At 38.5% G+C, this 23,009-nt stretch overlaps 1 protein-coding gene across 10 annotated transcripts in view; it reads right to left on the bottom strand.

Annotated features, from left to right (window-relative positions):
* CCSER2 (coiled-coil serine rich protein 2) overlaps nt 1-23,009 on the bottom strand; it is a 156,950-nt gene that overhangs the window by 72,817 nt on the left and 61,124 nt on the right. For 6 of the 10 annotated variants that reach the window (XM_020893454.2, XM_070470957.1, XM_070470956.1 and 3 more), the window contains 2 exons: nt 20,138-20,228; nt 8,338-8,500 (listed from right to left, as the gene is read on the bottom strand). In XM_020893454.2, the coding sequence (XP_020749113.2) occupies nt 8,338-8,500; nt 20,138-20,228 (254 nt within the window). Of the gene's footprint in view, nt 1-8,337; nt 8,501-9,208; nt 9,317-13,343; nt 13,390-20,137; nt 20,229-23,009 lie in introns of those variants that run through there. The other 4 variants (XM_020893460.2, XM_020893459.2, XM_070470958.1 and 1 more) reach the window with 3 other exon arrangements.

The following is a 23,009-nucleotide window of genomic DNA, read 5'->3' as shown; positions in this document are numbered from 1 at the left end:
ATTTAGGTGACTTTGGCAATATGTTTTTGGATATGACACAAAAAGTACAACCCATGAAAGAAAAGACTGACAAGTTGTCCTGCATAAAATTAAAAATATATGCTCTGTGAAAAATATCACTATGAGAATGAAGATGCAAAACACAGACTGGAGAAAATATTTGTAATAAACGTATCTGACAGAGGATTGGTATCTAAAATACATAAAGAACTCCTAAAGTTCAACAAGAAAACAGATAACCCAATTTTAAGAATGAGCAAAAGATCTAAACGGACATCTCACTAAGACAAAACACAGATATAGCCAATAAGTATATGAAAAAATGCCCAAAATCATACCATCAGAGAACTGCAAATTTAAACAACAATGAAATGCCACTGAACACCTATCAGAATGACCAAAATCCACAACACCAAATGCTGACAAGGGTATGTATCAATAGGAGCTCCTACTCATTGCTGGAAGAAAAGCAAATGTACAACCATGGCAATTTCTTACCAAACTAAACATGTATGCATATGTGTATTCATGCCAAGTCGCGTCAGTTGAGTCCGACTCTGTGCGACCCTATGGACTACAGCCTGCCAGGCTCCTCTGTCCATGGGATTCTCCAGACCAGAATACTGAGTGGACTGCCATGCCTTCCCCTCCAGGGGATCTTCCGGATCCAGGGATCAAACCCTGGTCTCTTCTATCTCCTGTATTGGCAGGCGGGTTCTTTACCACAAGCACCATCTGGGAACCCCAAACTAAATATACTCTTACAATATAATGCCACAATCATGCTTTTTAATATATACCAAAATGAGCTGAATAATTACCCACATAAATGTTTAGAGTAGCTTTATTCATAATTACCAAATTCGGAAGCAATCAAGGCATCCTTCAGTAGGTAAACGTATAAACAAATTGTAGTTCATCCATATGTGCGTGTGCGAGTGTGCTAAGTCACTTCAGTTGTGTCCAACTCTTCACAACCCTATGGACTGCAGACTGCCAGGCTCCTCTATCCATGAGATTCTCCAAACAAGAATACCAAAGTGGGTTGTCTGGCCCTGCTCCAGGGGATTTTAGCGACCCAGGGATCGAATCCACATCTCTTATGTCTACCTTCACTGGTAGGTGGGTTCTTCATCATTACATAAGAGTCCATTTTAGTTCATCCAAACAATGGACTCTTACTTAGTGATAAAGAGAAATGACTGCTCTTAAGTGAGATAAAGCCACAGGAAGACATGGAGGAACCTCCAGTAAGTACTGCTAAAAGCAGCTGATCTGAAAAGGCTACATCCTGTTTCCAACTGGACGGCATTCTGTTTAAAAGGCAAAGCTATGGAGCCAGTAAAAAGATCACTGTTTCACTGTTTGTCAAGAATGTTTCCGGGGAGGGGGGCAGGGGTAGAGAGGAGAAGAAAAGGATGAATAGATGGAGGATGTAGGATTTCAAGGACAGTGAAATTATTCCGTATGATACAGTAACAGTAGATACACACCATTATGCATTTGTCAGTCCATAGAATGTACACACAACTTACTGGTTCAAAGCATTTTAAGTGAATCCTTTGGCCACCTCATGCGAGGAGTTAACTCATTGGAAAAGACCCTGATGCTGGGAGGGATTGGGGGCAGGAGGAGAAGGGGACAACAGAGGATGAGATGGCTGGATGGCATCACTGACTCGATGGACATGAGTTTGGGTAAGCTCCGGGAGTTGGTGATGCACAGAGAGGCCTGGCACGCTGCGATTCATGGGGTTGCAAAGAGTCGGCACGACTGAGCGACTGAACTGAACTGAACTGAATGTAAACTATAAATTTTAGTTAATAATAATGTGTCAATATTAACTCATTAATTGCAACAAATATTCCCCATTAATCCAAGATGTTAATAATAGAGAAACTGTATAAGAGTTAAGGGAATATATAAGAAATCTGTACCTTCTGCATAAAATTTCTAAACCTACACCTGCTCTAAAAAATAAAGGTCATTAATTTTTTTGTGAACAGTCAGGAAAAGGAAACAGACAAAAGGAAAAGAAGGAAGTACTTACAGAATGGCATAATGAAAGATCTCCAAAAATCCACTGCTACATAAAAACTCTAAGAGTCTGTGTGTATTAATCGCTCAGTCATGTACAACTCTTTGCAAGTCCAAGGACTGCAGCCCTCCAGGCTCCTCTGTCCATGGAATTCTCCAGGCAAGAATACTGGAGTGAGTCAACATGCCCTTCTCCAGGGGATCTTCCCAACCCAAGGACTGAACACAGGTCTCCCACATTAAGGACAGATTCTTTACCATTTGAGCTATCCAGAACACTGGCAAATTTGGCAAAATCAACTTTTTCAGAACTCTAGAAACAACCAAATCAACTCTGGAATTAACAACTAAAAAGCACTTACTGAAGAAAACCAACTGACTTTCCTGAGAACAAACTCTGTGACATTTAATTTATTCTATTTCCTTGTCTATCTTCCTAGCTCTGTGGCAGCTTGAAAAGCAACAGCTTTATAAGTGCTGTAGCTGTGACATTCAGCAATCTCTAAGGGTGAGATGGGAGGGAAACTGGGCTTGGAACTCTTCAAGCCGCACCATTTCCAGAGAAGTGTTACTATTTGACCTAAATGGCACCTCCCTAGAAAAGGTCCACTCTGGCAGTTGTTTTATTTGACCTGATTCAGAGCTCCCTCAGTGGGAACAGCCTTAAATCTGTTTTAAAAGAGAAAAGAAAACTAGTGACAATGGTTTAAAAACCTCAGCTGCCTGAGATGGCAATACCAGTTGGGACAAAGAAGAAAGTGAAAAATTTTAAAGGAAAAACCTGTGGAATCACATGTCCACAAGAAACTTTGGAAAGCTCTAACATACTCCTGGGTACAGAGAGGGCCATACATGTGTGGAAGTCAATAAATACCTAAGAAGGTCTTAATCCCTCACCTTTGGCTGATGTTGAGCCTCTGAGCAAAAAGGAAATAAAGGCTAAGGCAGTACTGCAAACTGCTTATCAGGTTGTTGAAGGCATCCCTGAATACACACACACACACGGCCCCTTGGAAAAGGCTGGGAAACTTATTGGTGCAAGGCATTTAAGGAAACTGCTTTCTAATCATTAGTTCCCGAATGTGATAAACTAAAAGAGACACACATCATATTCAAACCAACAAAAGCCAAATAAAAAGAATCCTGAACAAAACAAGAAAAAAAAGTTATTTTATTGTGTTAGAAGACATGCTCAATAAGATTAACAGCTGATTTTTCAATAGAAAGCATAGGAGTTATAAAAGAAAAGACTGTTAACCAAGAATCCTATATGCAGAGCAAAACTATCCTTTAAAATTAAAGACAAACTAAAACATCCCCAGATAACAACCAAAGTGAATTTGTTGCCATCAAACCTTCCCTACAAGATATACTTAAGTTGGAGACTTTAATGTTTCCTCCTCATTAACAGATAATGTTTCCTCCTCATTAACAGATAAAACAACTAAGAAGGTCAACAAAGAAACAGAAGACGTGAACAACACTACAAACTAAGAAAACCTAACAGACATCCACAGAACATCTAAGAGGTTAAATTAGTAATCAAAACACTCACTGCAAAAAAAAGTCCCAGGCCCAAATAACCTCAACAGCTAATTCTACAAAACATTAAATGAAGAGTTAACAAAACTCCTTCACAAACTCTTCCAAAAATAGAAATGAAACACTTCCCAATTCAATTTGTGTGATAATATGAAAAACACAAAAAAATCTCAAGAAAACTACAAATATTTGTTATGAATGTATATAGAAAATCCTCAACAAAATACTTAACAAGCTGAATCTAGCAACATCTAAAAGGATATCATGACCAAGTGGGATATATTTGAGAAATGTAAGATTAGTACAACATCTAAAAATCAATCAAAGGCATACATCACATTAACAGCATGAAAGGAGAAATAATTATATCAAAAGACACAGCAGCAGCATTTGACAAAATCGAATACCCTTTCATGACTAAAAAACACTCAACAAAATATGAACAGATGGGAACTTCCTCAATCTGATAAGGACCATCTACGAAAACCCAGTGAACATCATATTTAACAGTAAAAGATTAAATGCTTTGATCCTACAATCAGAAACAAGACACAGATGACTGCTCTTATCACTCAACTTGTACTAGAGGTTCCAGCCACAGCAATCATGTGGAGCTGGGGGATGGAGGGGGAGGGAGTATCCAGACTGGAAAGAAAAAGGTAAAACTATCTGTATTCTCAGATGACAGATTTTACCTATTAATTTAAGAGGAACTAGGGAGCCAGAAGCTTAAAGGAATCGTGTACAGGAACACTGGAGGCTACATTTAGAGTTGTAGCAAAACTTACAATGTAGAGGGAAAGTGAGCCCAGGGCCAAGATTTTTGTGAGCTAGGGAATGGGACCATTAAGGAGAAGCTGATAAAGACACATGCCCTAAGTGTCAAAGGAAAGAGGTTTAAGAACACTTTATTCAGAAGTGAAGATGAGGAATGGAGACAAAACCTCACCCCTAAACAGAACAGTTCTAGAGTGACTAGAAAATAAGAATCCTTCATCTAAGAATGCTACTGAGGAATTAGTACACTCGGGAAAAAGTTACAATCAGGTAAATGTAGGGGAAGAGGTCAAGGATGTGGGTTTATTAAGATGTAAGAGCATTTCATTTGGCTAGTAAAACTGCAGGGAAAAGGGGAGATCTGGAGAGAGAAAAAGGAATAACAGGTTAGGTAAGGTGAAAAGAGAAAGCAGTACTGACAAAAATACAGAGAAAGTAGATGAGTGGCTCTGAACCACCAGTCCCCTGAGTTACAGATACGACATAATCCTATAATTAACTATGACAATGATGAGAATTGAAAGACAGACAAGAAAGGGAACCAGCAACAGTTAAGAAGTCAAAGAATGGGAAGAGGAACTTTTACACATGTTATATATTAAAAGGCCCTGGGGTTAGCACATCCAAATCTTTTAAATTAAGGTATAGAAAGAAAATAATAGTTCTAAGGTTTGCTCAAGTAAGGCTTATCTTGGATGAGGTTTTTCTCTCTACTACCCACCTCATAACTGGCCCTAAGAAATCTAAGAGTCCTAAACCTCACACAGCTACCCAAAAGCCTGAGGGGATCAATCAATAAGCTAGTTAACTTATAACTAGTCCAACAAACCAGTGTGTGTCAATTCACTTGTTGGGAAGTTCTGCCCTGAGTCAAATCAGCAACCATCAACAGTATTATGCATTTCTCTCTTCTCATTCAGACTCAAAAGAGTGTGGATGACCCACAAATCACTATTAGCTCAAAGTACACTTCGTAGAAGGGATTTGTTGTCAAGTGTTTGGGGAAATGGCTATATATTTTTCTTTATCACTTTTTGCAACATCACAGTGCTATCATTATATATTAAAGGCACTGGAGTCTACTATTAAAAAAAAATCATCATTTAACTTGTCCTTCCTATAGTCATCTGATCAAACGTTCTCTTTTCTACACCTATTGACATCCAGGAATACAGTTTTTGAAAAATGTTTAACTTTTCTGACAGATAAATAATCAGTCACAGCTTGATCATTCCCAAGGACAGAGATTGCTATCTCCAGGTAATTCATCCCATTTTGGACATTCTTATTAACAGTCTCACAAAGTTGAAACTTGTCACCCTTTATCTTAAAATACATGGATTGTTTTTGCTATCTATAGTTGGAGATCACATTTATTCACTCCTCCAAATGACCTACCAATTCAGCTATGAACCTAAGAGTACTTCTCTGAAAATGCCATGGTGTTTCATGCATGGCTTTGTACACATTATTTTTTCCATCTGAATACTCATCCTTATATAGAAACTGCATGTGTGCATGTTAAAGTCACTTCAGTTGTGTCTGACTCTTTGCAATCCTATGGACTGTAGCCTGCCAGGATCCTGTGTCCAAGAGATTCTCCAGGCAAGAATACTGGAGTAGGTTGCCATGCCCTCCTCCAGGTGATCTTCCCAACCCAGGGACCAAAGTCATGGTCTCTTATGTCTCCTGCATTGGCAGGCAGGGTCTTCACCACTAGCACCACCTACTGCTGCTGCCAAGTCACTTTAGTCATGTCCGACTCTGTGTGACCCCATAGAGGGCAGCCCACCAGGCTCCCCTGTCCCTGGGATTCTCCAGGCAAGAACACTGGAGTGGATTGCCATTTCCTTCTCCACTGCATGAAAATGAAAAGTGAAAGTGAAGTCACTCAGTCATGTCCAACTCTGAGCAACCGCATAGAGTGCAGCCTACCAGGCTCCTCCGTCCATAGGATTTTCCAGGCAAGAGTACTGGAGTGGGGTGCCATTGCCTTCTCCGAGCACCACCTGGGAAGCCCCTATATAGATACCGATCCTCTGCAATTGCTACAGTCAAGTTATCAGTTCAACAGTAACTTTCTTGATATACCACTATCCTAAGCAAAAAATTGCACGCTCCTAGAGTCCTGTATACATCTCTTCAAGGCATTTATCACCATTACACTGTACTACCGCACTATAACTATCTATATACCTCTCTCTCCCATACTCTAAACACCCTGGCAGCAGGAAATATTTACTATTCATCTTTTTATGAGATGGAAAAGGCACAAAAGTCTTCTATCAACCTGATAACTGCAATGATCCCAACTAAGCTCACACACTGCGTAATTTGTTTTATCCTTCTCAAAACAATGCTCAAGAAGCCATTACCAATCTACAGCTTTCACCTCTCACACCATCTCCAAATTCATTCCAGCTTAACAGTTTAGCACAGAACTCAACATACAGGTTCTCAATAAATACCTGTTAAATGGTTGAATAAATCTTATCTTGTAAGCAAGGTTCACATTTTAGGTAGGCTTCTAAATTTTTGTAACTTAGCCTTAAATTTACCTTCTTACAAACCAACCATCAAAGATGAAGGAAGCATCATCATCATTAGCAATGAAGACTATCTTTACATCAGATTTTTGTCTGATGAGTACCAACTCTCTGATGTCCATTACTTATCAAAAGCCCAGATGTAAGGAACAGAACAGCCAAAATAATGTCTGGGAGAATATGTACTACATGTATTCTTCCAGGTACTCTATAAATTTCATCGTGGCATCAGACTTTACCAACAGAAGGAACTTTAGTTGGAGTCCATTGCAGAACTCCAATGATTCACTTGTAGAACTACTTTTTCTCAGTCTAGAGTTCTTTGTAGCATGGACTGAAGAACACAAATAAAAAAGGATTTTTCATTTATGGAATTTATCATTAATTTAAGGAATTAAAGATTTAATGAATTTATCATTAATTCTACTTTGGGATTCTGTCTGAGACCTTTCCACTACATCACAAGGTATTCTTTTAAGAACTCATGCAAAGCAATCCCTTATAGGTTTCTGTCTCATAAAAGCAGATCAACTGAGAAACATATCCTTTATCCATGTACATTATAAATCTTATAATGGATCAAGTTTTGTTCTTTGCTTTTTGCTCTTTTCTTTTGCTACAAGGAATCTTAGAGACAAATTTCTTTCTTTCTTTCTTCAAGAACTCTACAGTACCTCACATTTCCCCCTTTCCACTATTTCTTTATCCCAATTTTACTATTTGTATTAATAATGTGCTCCAAAAGGACTTTAAGTCCCTAGGGGAATGAGATGAAAGAATAAAAAGGAAAAGAATTAATAACTGCCATTGGGAGCCTACAGTAAGTCAGACACCGCTCCAGGCACATTTATCCCTGATCCTTCAGCCTGAGAGAAAGGTATTATTAAGTATGCTTTACAGATGGGAAACTGAAGTAGAGAGAGGTTAAAAAATTATCTAAGCTAACAAAGCAACACTGTACCAGGCCAGAGTGTGATACCAGCTTTGAATGACTACATAGTCACATTATACATTAGGTCTGGCCAAATTAAAGACTACATTACACTTCAAAAGAAAAAGAATTCTAGCATCATATTTGAGGAATTTTTAAATTTCAATTTATTATATGAACAAAAGAAGGCAAATCACTTGGCACTAATTTCACACATTAATATCTGAAACATAATAAACTTTAACAAAGTAAACACCTGATCATTTCCAAATGAGAACCAGACAATAACACCAAACATAGATACTTATATTCATGACAAAGCTAAGAAAAAAAGGTTTAGGACAAAACAAAAGAATTAGACATATTATTCCAATTAATATGTCTAAACTTGAAGTGTTTTTCGGTGCCTCTAAAAATAAAGGTAAAAAACAGTTTTGAGAGGTTAGGGGGGAAATACAATTCAAAACTATTTAAAAGAGAAAACATATTTTAAATTAGACTCACCTGCTCAAGTCACTTTTTCCATGGTGATGATAGTGGTCAGGATGGCTAAGGTGGTAATGTTCCTGTCCACTCCACCTCTGGGGTGGCCTTTTCCAAAATCCTTCTTGAGACTGTCGAACATTTCTGTCTGATCGGTCAAAGCGATTCATATTGTCACACTCCACTAGACAAATCCAAAAGCAAAACACTAGAAACATGCACGTACACTCTATAAACATTAACTACTTACAGCTTGATAATTAAAGGCTGCTGAAAATATAAAAGCGGTATTCTAAAAATAACAGCCATTTATGTTAGCTGACCACAAAAAAATCAGGATTTCCATAAGAAAAATGACTAGTTCTTTTGTTAAAAACTGAACTTTATATTATTCAAACTGAAGTAAATTTTAAAAGCTTTTTTATCACAGTCACTGAAGTAACAACAGCCCCACTGTTTTAAAACAAGCAAATTATCCTGGAAATCAACATTATACATTTTAAACACCAGTAATCAGCTCTAAGTGGTTTTCATCATTATCAGTAGTTGGCTCAGACTTCAGAATGAAAATGACAATAAAAAGTAGAAGATTTTAAGTCTGGGAAAGAACTCATTCCTAAAAATGAATGCCACAGTTAATTTTTTACTGATTTCAAGAAGTACAAATTAACTTTTCATCACAAACAAACCGTATTTTTTAAATTAAGCTCACAGTTTTAGAAAGTAAAACGTTCCAAACTGCCGATAGTAGAGCTTGTTCAAAAATTCTAAAATGCCACAGAAAACAAAGCCAGTACTTTGCTGCAACAAATAGTACACTCCCTGAAATCCAAATGCCACAAAAACATGAAAAGAATCTCTTTGAAATACCCCAAGCTTCTCCTTCACTTACCCAAACACTTTTTCCTCACATATCTGAGCACTCACTAAGAGAGTTACTTTGTACAAGGAAGACATTGTGTATCCTGCTGCCTACTCAGACATAGTCGCACTGACAAACAGGCCTTCCTTCCTGCCCAGCTCCCAGCCCTCCCTGTGGGAAGCCAGCCCAGTTTACCCTGTGACTCCATCCTCGCTCAGTGCTTACATAGCCTCTGAGTTAGGACTGTTACTAAAAATACAGCTAAACACTAACCCAAGCCAGGAACAGGAAAGGGTTTCCTAGTAGAACAATTATTACAGGAGAAAGTTCAAATCCTGCATGTTCAAAATTCCTTGTGATAAGAAAGCTTCAGAAATAAAAAATCCTCCCCAATGGAAGAAAAAAAAAAAAAACCTCATTATTTAAATGATTTGTTTTCACACAATTCAAACCTGAATTTGATATGCGGAAACATAGTATACCAAATAAATACAAACTTCCCCACTCCAAAATAGAAAGGCTGATGCAGTTAAAGTGCATATGTTCAATTCTTATATACACTGAACTCACTGTGAACATATTACTTGTAGATGAGTAACAATTTAAATAAAGTTTCAAAAGATACTGATATTTTGTTTATTAGAAAATTTCCATTAGCGGAACCAATTTTGAGAAAAAATTATAGGTTTTATAGTTTTAAAATTTTTTTAAAGAAGTCTTACATTTTAAATGATTTCTTATCATCTTATTGGGATAAATTAAGATATATATATATATATATTTTATTTTTTATTTTTATTTATTTATTTATTTATTTTTTATTTGTTGGAGGCTAATTACTTTACAACATTGCAGTGGTTTTTGTCATACATTGAAATGAATTAGCCATGGATTTACATGTATTCCCCATCCCGGTCCCCCCTCCCACCTCCCTCTCCACCCCATCCCTTTGGGTCTTCCCAGTGCACCAGGCCTGAGCACTTGTCTCATGCATCCAACCTGGGCTGGTGATCTGTTTCACCCTAGAAATACATGTTTCGATGCTGTTCTCTTGAAACATCCCGCCCTCGCCTTCTCCCACAGAGTCCACAAGTCTGTTCTATACATCTGAGTCTCTTTTTTCTTTTTTTGCATATAAGGTTATCGTTACCATCTTTCTAGATTCCATATATATGTGTTAGTATACTGTAATGGTCTTTATCTTTCTGGCTTACTTCGCTCTGTATAATGGGTTCCAGTTTCACCCATCTCATTAGAACTGATTCAAATGAATTCTTTTTGATGGCTGAGTAATATTCCATGGTGTATATGTACCACAGCTTCCTCATCCATTCGTCTGCTGATGGGCATCTAGGTTGCTTCCATGACCTGGCTATTATAAACAGTGCTGCAATGAACATTGGGGTGCACGTGTCTCTTTCGGATCTGGTTTCCTCAGTGTGTATGCCTAGAAGTGGTATTGCTGGGTCATATGGCAGATCTATTTCCAGCTTTTGAGATATATATATATATAAATTTTAAAGTTCAATAATGAAAACCTGACTGTTAGGTAAATAAAGGTATGGTGACCATTATGCCAAAAAAAAATTAGGAATAGAAAATAAGACTGCAAAAAACAAAAATAAATTGAAAAATAACCCATACAGAGGCTTAAAAATGTTCTCAGTTCACATTTGCATTATACTCATAGACCCAGTTAAGTTCCTTAAGTATTTCTACATGGCATTAAAATGTTATTTTAGTTTAAGCAACTCTATATAGCTGAGGGATAATCTATATCTACTTTAAATTCTTAATGCATGCAGGTAAAGCCTTCAGGTTTTTTGGCTGCTCCATGCAGCATCTTACTTCCCCAACCAGGGAACAAACCTGCACCCCCTGCAGTAGAAACATGGAGTCTTAACCACTGGACCACTACGAAAGTTCCTATTCACTTAGGTAAAATTCCACTCCCCAAAGAAGAAATTTTGTAATAAGAATCTGAAATATGATGCCATCAACACAGAGTACACAGAGTATTAAAAAGCAAAACAACAAGGCCAGGAGATGGGGCTAAATACTGTGGGAAATCATAATGCAGAAATCAGTGTGCTGCTCTTACTAATTGATGTGCTGTATTTACTAAGGATTGCTAGTACTACACACAGGCTCCAAATACAGCACTTTTACTGAAACATGAATTCAACCATCAGCATAATGGCAAATAAGAACTGGAAACAAATATTTTCCAGGACCACAGAGGACTATTGTTAAAACTGGATAGAGGAGGCTTAAACTCTCAGAAAAATGACTGCTCTGAGACTCTGAATGAAGAAAAAGTCCTGCTTATACTACTTACCTACAGCATCCATCAATCATGTTTTGATATATTTTAAAATGTTACTGAGACAAAAGTACTAAATAACATTAGTTGTGGCTTCTTAGAAAAAGCTAAGGGTTCTGTGACAGAGGGAAAGAAATAACATAGAAATAAAATGCAGAACCAATAAAATTACGAGATGGAGTTAATTTAAAGCAAGTTTCCAGAGTCAATGAAGGAACAGGACAAACAAGACGAAGAAAGGGAATAAACCCTTCTGAATGTGTAATATCACAGGGAAGGATGGGGCAGCCCTAAAGGTATTCCAGTTAAAAAATTTTTAACCAATATGCTGATCAAAACTATCTATACACCAGATTTGACCCTGTGAGTTTAGGGATGGAGAATAAATAAAGGCCTTCTGAAGGGGCTTTCTAGCTACAAAAGTAAAAGGCAACAGATTTTAGTAGTTCTTTTACTATGAGTAAGAGACAAATAATACTAGGATGTGTACCCTCTGAAGAGGGAAAGAGAATCTAATATAGCTAATTGAAAGGTACAGGATATGAAGATCTAACATTCATCATATCCATTTCTTCTAATTTGATAAGGGATAAAATGTGATGCCAAAAGTAACCTAGATTCTTTCTCTGATAACTTAAACTTCTAAGAAAATAATGACTAATAACACATAGTATTCCTATTTACGACTAACAACTGGCTATGAAGATAGCAGGAAGAAATTATATACATCACGAAGTCTGGAAAAAATGTATTGCACAGGAGATTTTACAATCTGAACAGGAAAGCTTTTAGATGAAATTTGGCTTGAAAGAAGAAAAGCTCATGTTAAAAAAAAAATCATGAACTTGTTATTACTAAACACCATCAGTACTGAAAAAGAAAATTTCCAGAAGAAAATACAGTAATTAAAAAGTGATCAAAAACAGTATTACTGACCTCCTACGATTATTACCCCAATAAAATGTTTAACAAAAATGTGGCCTTAGGAAACAACATGAAATATGTATAATTTAATAGGCACCATAACTTAGTGGGATAAGATCCAGGAAGCAATGAAAGACGTCTTTTTCAACAGAGAAAAGTTTAAAACAGAACGTGTAAAGAGTACATCTAAGAAAACATACACTATGAAAATTTCATAAACCTTAAAATGACACTATGAATGTGCCAAATGTTAGGCACTGATCTGTAGGCACTGAGTGACCATTAGAAGTGCCTGAGCAAGAAAATAAAGCAATCCACATATATAACACAACTGTTCATTCGAGAGACACTTTAGAACAAAAAGGAAGCAAATCTCAAATACCTACTGGTTTGCTAAAAGAAATTCAGATTCCAAAACTATTTCCTTAAAAGATTCCTTGACCAAGGTAAAAGAAAAATGCAGAAGAAAACAATCTCTCTCTTTCGGTCCTCCCAAATCACAACTCAAATACAAAGTCCTTTTGCCTTTTACTCCTTCTTCCCTCATTCGTGTTCAATTTCCTTCTGCACCACCTCTCCCTCTGTCCCCCTTTCCCGACCCCCTCAAGCTGGCCAGAAGCCTCAGAAGCTCTATACCTCTTAAAGTTAATCTTCCTGCAGAAGAGGGGAAAACTCCTTAAGGTGAATTTTTAGATCTGGTCTCATTCTGGGCTGAGAGCCATGGCTATATACTTTCTAAAGTCTAAACAAGTTTTGGAGATATATGCAGAGGAATTTAAAATAGTTTTAGGAATTGATAATCCAGGGCCCCTATGTCTATACCAATTAATTCCTACATAAGAGGGAAATTTAGGAGCAAAAAAAAAGAAATAGAATGGAAAAGTCACAGTGTGAAAAACCTAAAGTGGACTTACGAACCTATGATTGTGTAGAGGAGGGAAGTTTTTCTCAACTCTCTTTGGGTCTGAAAATAAAACAGACAAGATATATTAACGGGAAAAAAAAGCATACAGACTTATCTAATACGTGACATGTGAGCCTTCTTGAGGAAATGAAGACAAGACCCAAAGAAACAGTTAGACCTGTGTATTTTTATGCTAGGCTCAAAGAAGAGTGGAGAAGTAATATGGCAGGAAGTATGAGTAAGTGTGGTAGAATGGGGAAACTTAGCAAAGATTTGTTTGTTAGGATCTTAATCTAGCTGTCTTCAGAGATAAGGATGGTCTTTTCCTATAGGTATGGGGAGGGCACCTCTCACATGAGGATTTTATGACCCGTTTCAGGGAAGATGGACAATAGGAGGAGAAAATCAGAATCACTTTCCTGTTTCTGCCCCTTTCTCAAACTCCTTCAGCTTAAAATATTCAGTATGCCAAGGTGCCATATTTGGGGGTCATGTGTCATAAACTACATCAACTGCAGCTGAAATCAGACGAAGTTAGAAAAGGACTTTCAGAAGCTGCCAACAAAGAATTTTCTGTGAACACAGAATGGGTTCTGATTCAGTTCTATAAGCAAAGAAAGATTAAAATCCACCACAGATTTCAAAATCCACTACAAATTTAGACTGACCACTCTTACAGAACATTCAGGAGTCGATTCTGAAAGTGATATGATCATGTCTCACTCCTCACTTTCTGTAAAAGATTTTAAGGCAGAAATTGGGTAAACAGCCTCACTGACAGACTTCCAATGCTTAGAAAGAGCCTTAGGAAAAAGCAGAATAAGGCTCAGAAAAAATTATGTCTTTCACATGTAACAACTATGTTAAATAAATAACTCCAATAAATTAAACAGTGGAGAAAGTAGTCTCTTAATATACTTATAGATACTATTAATATAATATAAATAGCAGGGCACTAAAAAATAAATAAATAAAGTATCTTGCATTGCCTAGGAAATAAAAGAGAAAAAGTAAGTGAGTGACTAACCAGAGTATTCTGAGGGGGAAATCAAGCCCCCAATTTCTGGCTTTACCCTTAAATTCAAAGATAAATTTTTCTAAACAGTAAAGGACAATCTTGCAAATATATCATTGATATAGGCACTATAATACCAACTTTTAACCCCATGACTGTTATATAACCTCCCCTTCAGTGTCACGAAACCACCCAGTGTAGCTATCTCCAATAACTCAGACAGATCTCAAATCCTAGCCCAAAACTGTCCAAGTAACATCTGACCACAAATCTTCCTTCCTTGTCTGTGCTACCATATATGCTGCCTTAATGTACAGAAATGTAACTGCCAGAGAAATATTCTCATGGCCTCCTCCTTGAAACCCCAGAAGACTCCTCTTTTCATAATGAAGTCACAGCAAACCTGTGTCCAAATCAAACCCAAACTGAAGATCCCAACAAGGTGCCAGTCTTCTTATTGACAAAAACACCACTGATACTGGCAGAATTAGTGGGGCTGAACCCATCAAATCCAGAGTGATCCATCCCAAACTCTACTCAAATTTGCACAAGAGCTTCAAAAACCAGAAGCTCAAAGAACTAAAACCAACAGTCAAAACATATTAGAAGACTCCTTAACTTTTGTACTAATCCTTTTAACATTCCTATCCTCCCAACAGAAAGCCTCAGAGGCATGGGTATAGTCCTCCAGGACTTCAGAGCTCTAAAGAGAAAAGCCATTCCCTCCTTCCCAGTAACACCAAACCTAAATGCTGTTTTATCTTTGATGCCTCTTAAGGCTACCTATTTTACACCCAGGTTGTTTCCCTTAGTGTTCAATTAGCTCAAAATAGTCAATACTTGTCTGCCTTCTCAGAAAATCTGTAATATGAGAGATGTTTTATCTCAGGATTTCCCTCCAATTTTTCATAGGTCCCCAAACAAAACCTATGAAAGACTTCCCTGGTGGCTCAGGCGGTAAAAGCGTCGGCCTGCAATGTGGGAGACCAGGGTTCGATCCCTGGGTCGGGAAGATCCCTTGGAGAAGGGAATGGCAACCCACTCTGGTACTCTTTCCTAGAAAATCCCATGGACAGAGGAGCCTACAGTCCACGGGATCGCAAATAGTTGGACATAACTGAGCGGCTTCACAAACAAAACCTCAAAAACTTTAAACTTCCTTCTGATTCTACTTTAAAGGGATACCTTTTTGCTATGCTCTAAAGATGAGGCAATGGAATGAAAAAGTAGGAAGTCAAGAAACACTTGGAGTAACAGGCAAATTTGGCCTTAGGGTACAAAACGAAAGCAGGGCAAAGGCTAACAGTTTTGCTAAGAGAACACACTGGTCATAGCAAACAACACAAGAGAAGACTCTACACATGGACATCACTAGATGGTCAACACTGAAATCAGACTGATTATATTCTTTGCAGCCAAAGGTGGAGAAGCTCTATACAGTCAGCAAAAACAAGACCAGGAGCTGACTGTGGCTCAGATCATGAATTCCTTATTGCCAAATTCAGACTTAAATTGAAGTAGGGGAAACCACTAGACCATTCAGGTATGACCTAAATCAAATCCCTTACGATTATACAGTGGAAGTGAGAAACAGATTTAAGGTACTAGATCTGATAGAGTGCCTGATAAACTACGGACAGAGGTTCATGACACTGTACAGGAGACAGGGATCAAGAACACCCCCAAGAAAAAGAAATCCAAAAAAGCAGGATGGCTGTCTGGGAAGGCCTTACAAAACTGTGAACAGAAGAGAAGCTAAAAGCAAAGAAGAAAAAGAAAGATATTCCCATTTGAATGCAGAGTTCCAAAGAAGAGCAAGGAGAGATAAGAAAGTCTTCCTCAGTGATCATTGCAAAGAAATAGAGAAAAACAATAGAATGGGAAAGACTAGAGATCTCTTCAAGAAAATCTGACATACCAAGGGAACATTTCATGCAAAGACAGGCTCAATAAAGGACAGAAATGGTATGGACCTAACAGAAGCAGAAGATATTAAGAAGAGGTGGCAAGAATACACAGAAGAACTATACAAAAAAGATCTTCATGACCCAGATAATCATGACTGTGTGATCACTCACGTAGAGCCAGACAACATGGAATGTCAAGTCAAGTGGGCCTTAAGAAGCATCACTACGAACAAAGCTAATGGAGATGATGGAATTCCAGTTGAGCTATTTCAAATCCTAAAAGATGATGCTGTGAAGATGCTGTACTCAATATGCCAGCAAATTTGGAAAACGCAGCAGTGGCCACAGGACTGAAAAAGGTCAGTTTTCAATCCCAAGAAAGGCAATGCCAAAGAATTCTCTAACGACTGCACAACTGCACTCATCTTACATGCTAGCAGAGTAACACTCAAAATTCTCCAAGCCAGGCTTCAACAACACAAGAACCATGAACTTCCAGATATTCAACCTGGATTTAGAAAAGACAGAAGAACCAGAGATCAAATTACCAACATTTGCTGGATCATTGAAAAAGCAAAAGAGTTCCAGAAAAACATCTACTTCTGCTTTATTGACTATGCCAAAGCCGTTGATTGTGTGGATCACAACAAACTGTGGAAAATTCTTAAAAGAGATGGGAATATATTCCAGACCACCTGACCCACCTCTTGAGAAATCTGTATGCAAGTCAGGAAGCAACAGTTCGAACTGGACGTAAAAAAACAGACTGGTTCCAAATAGGAAAAGGAGTACATCAAGGCTGTATACTGTCACCCCACTTATTTAACTTATATGAAGAGTACATCATCAGAAATGCTGGGCTGGATGAAGCACAAGCTGGAATCAAGGTTGCTGGGAGAAATATCAATAACCTCAGATATGCAGACGACACCACCCTTATGGCAGAAAGTGAAGAACTAAAGAGCCTCTTGATGAAAGTGAGAGAGAAGAGTGAAAAAGTTGGCTTAACGCTCAACATTCAGAAAACTATGATCATGGCATCTGGTCCCATCACTTCACGTCAAATAGATGGGGAAACAGTGAAAACAGTGGCAGACTTTATTTTGGGGGGCTCCAAAATCACTGCAGATGGTGACTTCAGCCATGAAATTAAAAGATGCTTGCTCTTTGGAAAAAAAGTTATGACCAACCTAGACAGCATATTAAAAAGCAGAGATGTTACTTTGCCAACAAAGGCCCATCTAGCCAAGGCTATGGTTTTCCCAGTAGTCATGTATGGATGTGAGAGTTGGACTATAAACAAAGCTGAGTGCCAAAGAATTGATGCTTTTGATCTGTGGTGTTGGAGAAGACTCTTGAGAGTCCCTTGGACTCCAAGGAGATCCAACCAGTCCGTCCTAAAGAAGATCAGTCCTGAGTATTCATTGGAAGGACTGATGTTGAAGCTGAAGCTCCAATACTTTGGCCACCTGATGTGAAGAACTGACTCATCTGAAAAGACCCTGATGCTGGTAAAGACTGAAGGTGGAAGGAGAAGGGACGACAGAGGATGAGATGGTTGGATGCCATCACTGACTCAATGGACATGAGCCTGAGTAGTCTCCAGGAGTCAGTGACAGACAGGGAGGCCTGGCGTGCTGCAGTCCCTGGGGTCGCAAAGAGTCAGACATGACTGAGTGACTGAACTGAACTGAAAGATGAGGCAGGCTCTAAGACCAACATCATCTCTCTGCTTCCTGGTTTAGCTCAGGCTTCCAGAGAGAAGTTGTTATAGCTCTATCAAAGTAAAATCCATTATCAAGGATAGTTTTTATTTCATGGAGGTAAATCCTTCATTTCTCACTGTGTCTGTTTGTGTGCCTAGTTGCTGAGTCATGTCCAAATCTTTGTGACCCCATGGACTGAAGCCCACCAGGCTCCTCTGTCCATGAGGATTCTCCAGGAGAGTATACTAGAGTGGGTTGTCATGCCCTCCCCTCCAGGAGATCTTTGCAACCCAGGGATTGAGCCCTGGTCTCCCACACTACAGGCATATTCTTTACCATGTGAACCACCAAGAAAGCCCAAGAATACTGGGGTGGTTAACTTATCCCTTTTCCAGGAGATCTTCCAACCCAGGAATCGAACTGGGGTCTCCCGCATTGCAGGAGGATTCTTTACCAGCTGAGCCACCCTCAATACCAGCCCTAAAATCTTCACATTAAATCTTCTAGATCACAATGTCTCATTATCTTTTCTCCTGTAATTGTTAATGGTTTATGCTTTTCGTCTGTATTCTATAATATTTTTTCCACTTGATCTTCCAGGACACTAATTTAGATTTCAAACATGGCTATGCTTTCTGTCATCTATTGTTCTGTTGGGAAATCTTTTATAAGCTCCAGAAAGCACTGTGCTGCAGTGGAATCTAAATACCCTTGTTATTATCTCTTTGGGCCACTCTAATCCCATTCTCCTGTTTTCCCTGTTGCTCTTCCTGGGTATTGGCTGTGACCTTTCTTTCTCAGTTGACTAGAACTGAGCACTGACTGCTGGAGTATCCCAAGTGACAGCAGAACCATAAGAAGATGCAACAGTCTCTGTCCCTGTGGAAGAACAGATACTGTTCTCAGCTCCACACTATCCTTCAACAGACTCACAGATCCAATGTCCTCCACCACAGAGATTCACACAGTGAGCAGAGTACACTTCCCAGTCCCACTGGTGTTAGGCTTGGCCATGTAACTTGCTTTAGCCAACAGAATGTGGGTAGAAGTAACAGTGTACTGGTTCTAAGTGATTAGTTTTAAGAGATATTATATGCATATTTCTGCTCTCCCTGTTGTCCTTCTGCTTGCTATTTGCATTGAGCACGACCTGCTCCAAGGAGTCCTGGTTTCAAAATGAAGAAGCAATGAGTAGACCTAAACTCAGTCCCACAGCCTGAATTGTCCCAGCTAATCCAAAAATTCAAGAAAACAAAAAAATTAGTTTATTTTGAAAGCCAGAGATTCTGAGAGTGATTATTATGCAGCATCCTGGCAGTAAGGGAGAAAAATAAGCCTGACTAATATGACAAAAGTGGCCTCAGTGAAGCACTAGAACAACCAAACAGCCTCTCTGAAAAATACCCTTGTATTCTTCTAGCATTGGGTATAAAAAGGACTTTACTACCCTTTTTAGTTCACCCCTGCCCCAGAAAGTCAAAGAAACCTGGCAAGTGCTGACTGACAAGGAAGACACAGCTCTCTGAGATTCTTCTTACCAGGAGGATTTCATTTCAATCTTTGCCCCAGGGGCTTCCTAGGCTAGTCTCTGGTTCTTAACCAGTCTTCAAGACAGAAAATCCTACAAATGCTACATCAGTGGAGGCAAGAGCCTCCAGGCCCGTCTTTTACACGGATTATCTAAAGCCCCACTTCAGAAGTTACTGGATCCAGAGACAAAGACGGACTGAACCGGGGAGTAAAAAGAATAGAGTGATTCATTCAGGTCACCATCTTGATTTTTTTTAAATATTTATTAACTTAATGGTCTTTACTACTGTTTCATAAGACAAAAAGATATCTCTTTTTCTCTAAATGTATTTCTCCTTAAAATCCAAATGAGACAAAGGGATGAAAAAGTGAGCAGGCACAAAGGGAACAAAAGGACAAACAGTATCTACCAGTTACTTTATAATACAGGTACACAACTTTATTGGGTCACATAGAGTATATACCTAAGACCTACAAAGTCAGGTCTTAAACATTTAAACAAGTGTGCAAATGAACCTATTTAATGTCACTTAAGACGGACTCTCAGTCTGAAAAGGCTACTTCCATAGAGATTAGGAAGTCTGTAGATAACAAATACCAAACTGGGTATTGTCAAGTAGCTCTGGAGGTTCAATATTATCCCCACTCACCATTTTCAAGAGGTGTATCCTCAGGCAGATCCACATCAAGCATAAGGTCATCATCCTCAAGGTCACATGATTCAAGATTATTCAGAATATCCTGGCAACAAAGGCAAAAAAAAATAATGCTATAACCTAGCTCAGTATAAGCATTATTTCTGAACATCGATATATGAGAATTTCGTTTTACTCAATGTTTGTGTGGTAAAGAAAAGATTTTAAAGATACAATCTTTAAATGAAAAAACATAAATAAATTCAACTGGTTTGCTTGGTTAAGCTATTTTAACATCCTTTCCCTAGTCTTCTTCCCCACCAGTTGGTTTTCATTTGCATTTTAAAAACTTCCACAGTGTTAATTACCTGTAGGATATTGTTCTAAGCACTTTACAGGTATCAATTAATTTTAGTCTTTACTTTGATTTTGTGACTAATATAATCTCCATATTAGAGATGAGGAAACTAATGCACAGAAAATCACATTAACACTCATCAATAATAAATCATTATATATGATGTTTCAGAAATTTATCTAAAGACATGGAAAGACGTTCTGTAAAATGGTGGGGGGGAAGCAATTACATCTGTACAATGTGACCTCATCTTTAATGCTGAAAAACATATTTAAATGTACAAATGGTGATATACCAAAGAATTGTTATTATTTTCCACTACATAAGACAACATGTGCTTATGCTCTTTGTATTCTTTTTGATTGTGACTTTTTACACTTTTTTTATTTCATAATAAGAGCATACTGCTTTTATAATAAGCAAAATTGACAATGAAAAAAGTCAACCTCTTATAGCAAGAGTAGAAGTTCAAATCACATATATCTAGCCTCCACATGGGAATCCTCAGTTCAGCCCATCCACTAACCACAATAATAACCACAACCACCTGCCTCTTCCTCTTCACTCAAGCCAATCTGGACTAGTTTGGGTGCCTGCCCTGGTGTTCCCAGAAAGTCTCACTGTGTGACTAAGTCTTTCCACATTCTCTTGCTACATGTGTAGCACCATCTTTCCTCACACCAAAACTAACTTGGGTGGAGGGGAGTTGATCCCGCCTCCATGAAGCAACCACAAGACACACCTTCAAAAATTCAACACGTATAAAAACCAATATACACAAGGCACAACCCTGGGTAAAAGACAATCCCTATCTTAGTTGAGTTTAGCTAAACTACTCCATGATATTGCTGCCGTGGCATCCATTTTTGTGTGGCCAAGCAGCCTGCAGGGGTCTTGGACTGAAAGTGGCCCCTTCCCCAAGCTCATCCCCAGATAACAGCCAGAGTCACAAGCAAATTAAGTTCCTAACAGGGCTTCTCCAGCAGCCCTTCTGAGCAACAGTCTCCCCTGTCTCCCAGGTACTGCCCCTTACGCAACCTTAGACAAGACTACCACAGAGCTTATGAAAACCCTGCACTTTCTGGTTTGAACTGACCAATCCAGCCACAGCACTGGAATCTTCAACGCACTCTAGCCATGGACCCTAATGATAAAAGCACATGCCCCAGGTTCGTGTCACTGTCTGCCCTTGTATGGCTCCTCAACGCATGCCATGTCCTTCCTCCAGAACCTGTGAGCAATAAACTTTTCTACTTCAATTTCCCATGTGATTTTTTGTTGAATTGGGGTTCACCAGCCAACACCTTGGGGCTCTAGTTAACAAATGTTAATTTAACAAAGTCACAACAACCTTCCAAGGTTACTTTTCTTCAAACAGACAGTTCTTCATAGAATGGTACGTCCAAGTGTCACAAGGGTTCATCAGATGGATATAAGTTTTAGCAAATTAGAGTCAACATAAAACAAAATCAAGTCGAGACAACCTAAGGAACAACAAATTTGGCCTCTAGAACATGGAAGAAGAAAGTACCTTCTGCAATAACACTACAGTAAGGGCAAGGAAGCAAAACACATAATTACTCTGAACGTTGGCAAAAACTTTTTTTAAAAGATGAAAAGTAAGTATTACAGATTTTACAAGCTTACAAACAGAATCAAGTATATTATGTAGGTATTTATAAAACCATTTAAAGTGTAACCTCTGAAGGTGTAAAACACATTCTGAGTTTTCAGGCTGTGAAAAACCAGGTGACTGGTCAAATTTGGCATACAGGACAGTCTGCTAACCTGTTTTATTCAAATAACTTCAAGTAGACCCTTAAAACTAGTTACAGACTGGATGTTTGTGTGTACATTCCCCAAAATTCATAAGTTGAAGTTCTAACCCCCAATATGAGGATATTTGAAAATAAGGCTTTTGAGAGATAATTATTAATAGGTTTAGACAAAGTCATGATGGTCAGGGCCCAATAATGGGATTAGTTGTCCTTCAGTTCAGTTGCTCAGTCATGTCCAATGCTTTGCAACCCCATGGACTGCAGCACGCCAGGCTTCCCTGTCCATTACCAACTCCCGGAGCTTTCTCAAACTCATGTCCATTGCATCGGTGATGCCATCCAACCACCTCATCCTCTGTCGTCCTGTTCTCCTTCCACCTTCAATCTTTCCCAGCATCAGGGTCTTTTCCAAAGAGTTGGTTCTTTGCATCAGGTGGTCAAAGTATTGGAGTTTCAGCTTCAGCAGCAGTCCTTCCAATTAACACTCAGAACTGATTTCCTTCAGGATTGACTGGTTGGATTTCCTTGCAGTCCAAGGGACTCTCAACAATCTTCTCCAACACCACAGATCAAAGGCATCAATACTTCAGCACTCAGCTTTCTTTATAGTCCAACTCTCATATCCATACATGACTACTGGAAAAATCAGCTTTGACTAGACAGACCTTTGTGGGCAACACAATATGCTTTTTAATATGCTGTCTAGGTTGGTAATAGCTTTTCTTCTAAGGAGCAAGCATCTTTTAATTTC

Source organism: Odocoileus virginianus, chromosome 7 (assembly GCF_023699985.2).
Source record: "Odocoileus virginianus isolate 20LAN1187 ecotype Illinois chromosome 7, Ovbor_1.2, whole genome shotgun sequence".
Classification (NCBI taxonomy): domain Eukaryota; kingdom Metazoa; phylum Chordata; class Mammalia; order Artiodactyla; family Cervidae; genus Odocoileus; species Odocoileus virginianus.
Note: the sequence above shows the minus strand (reverse complement) of the source record. Positions and strands in the feature narration are given on the sequence as shown.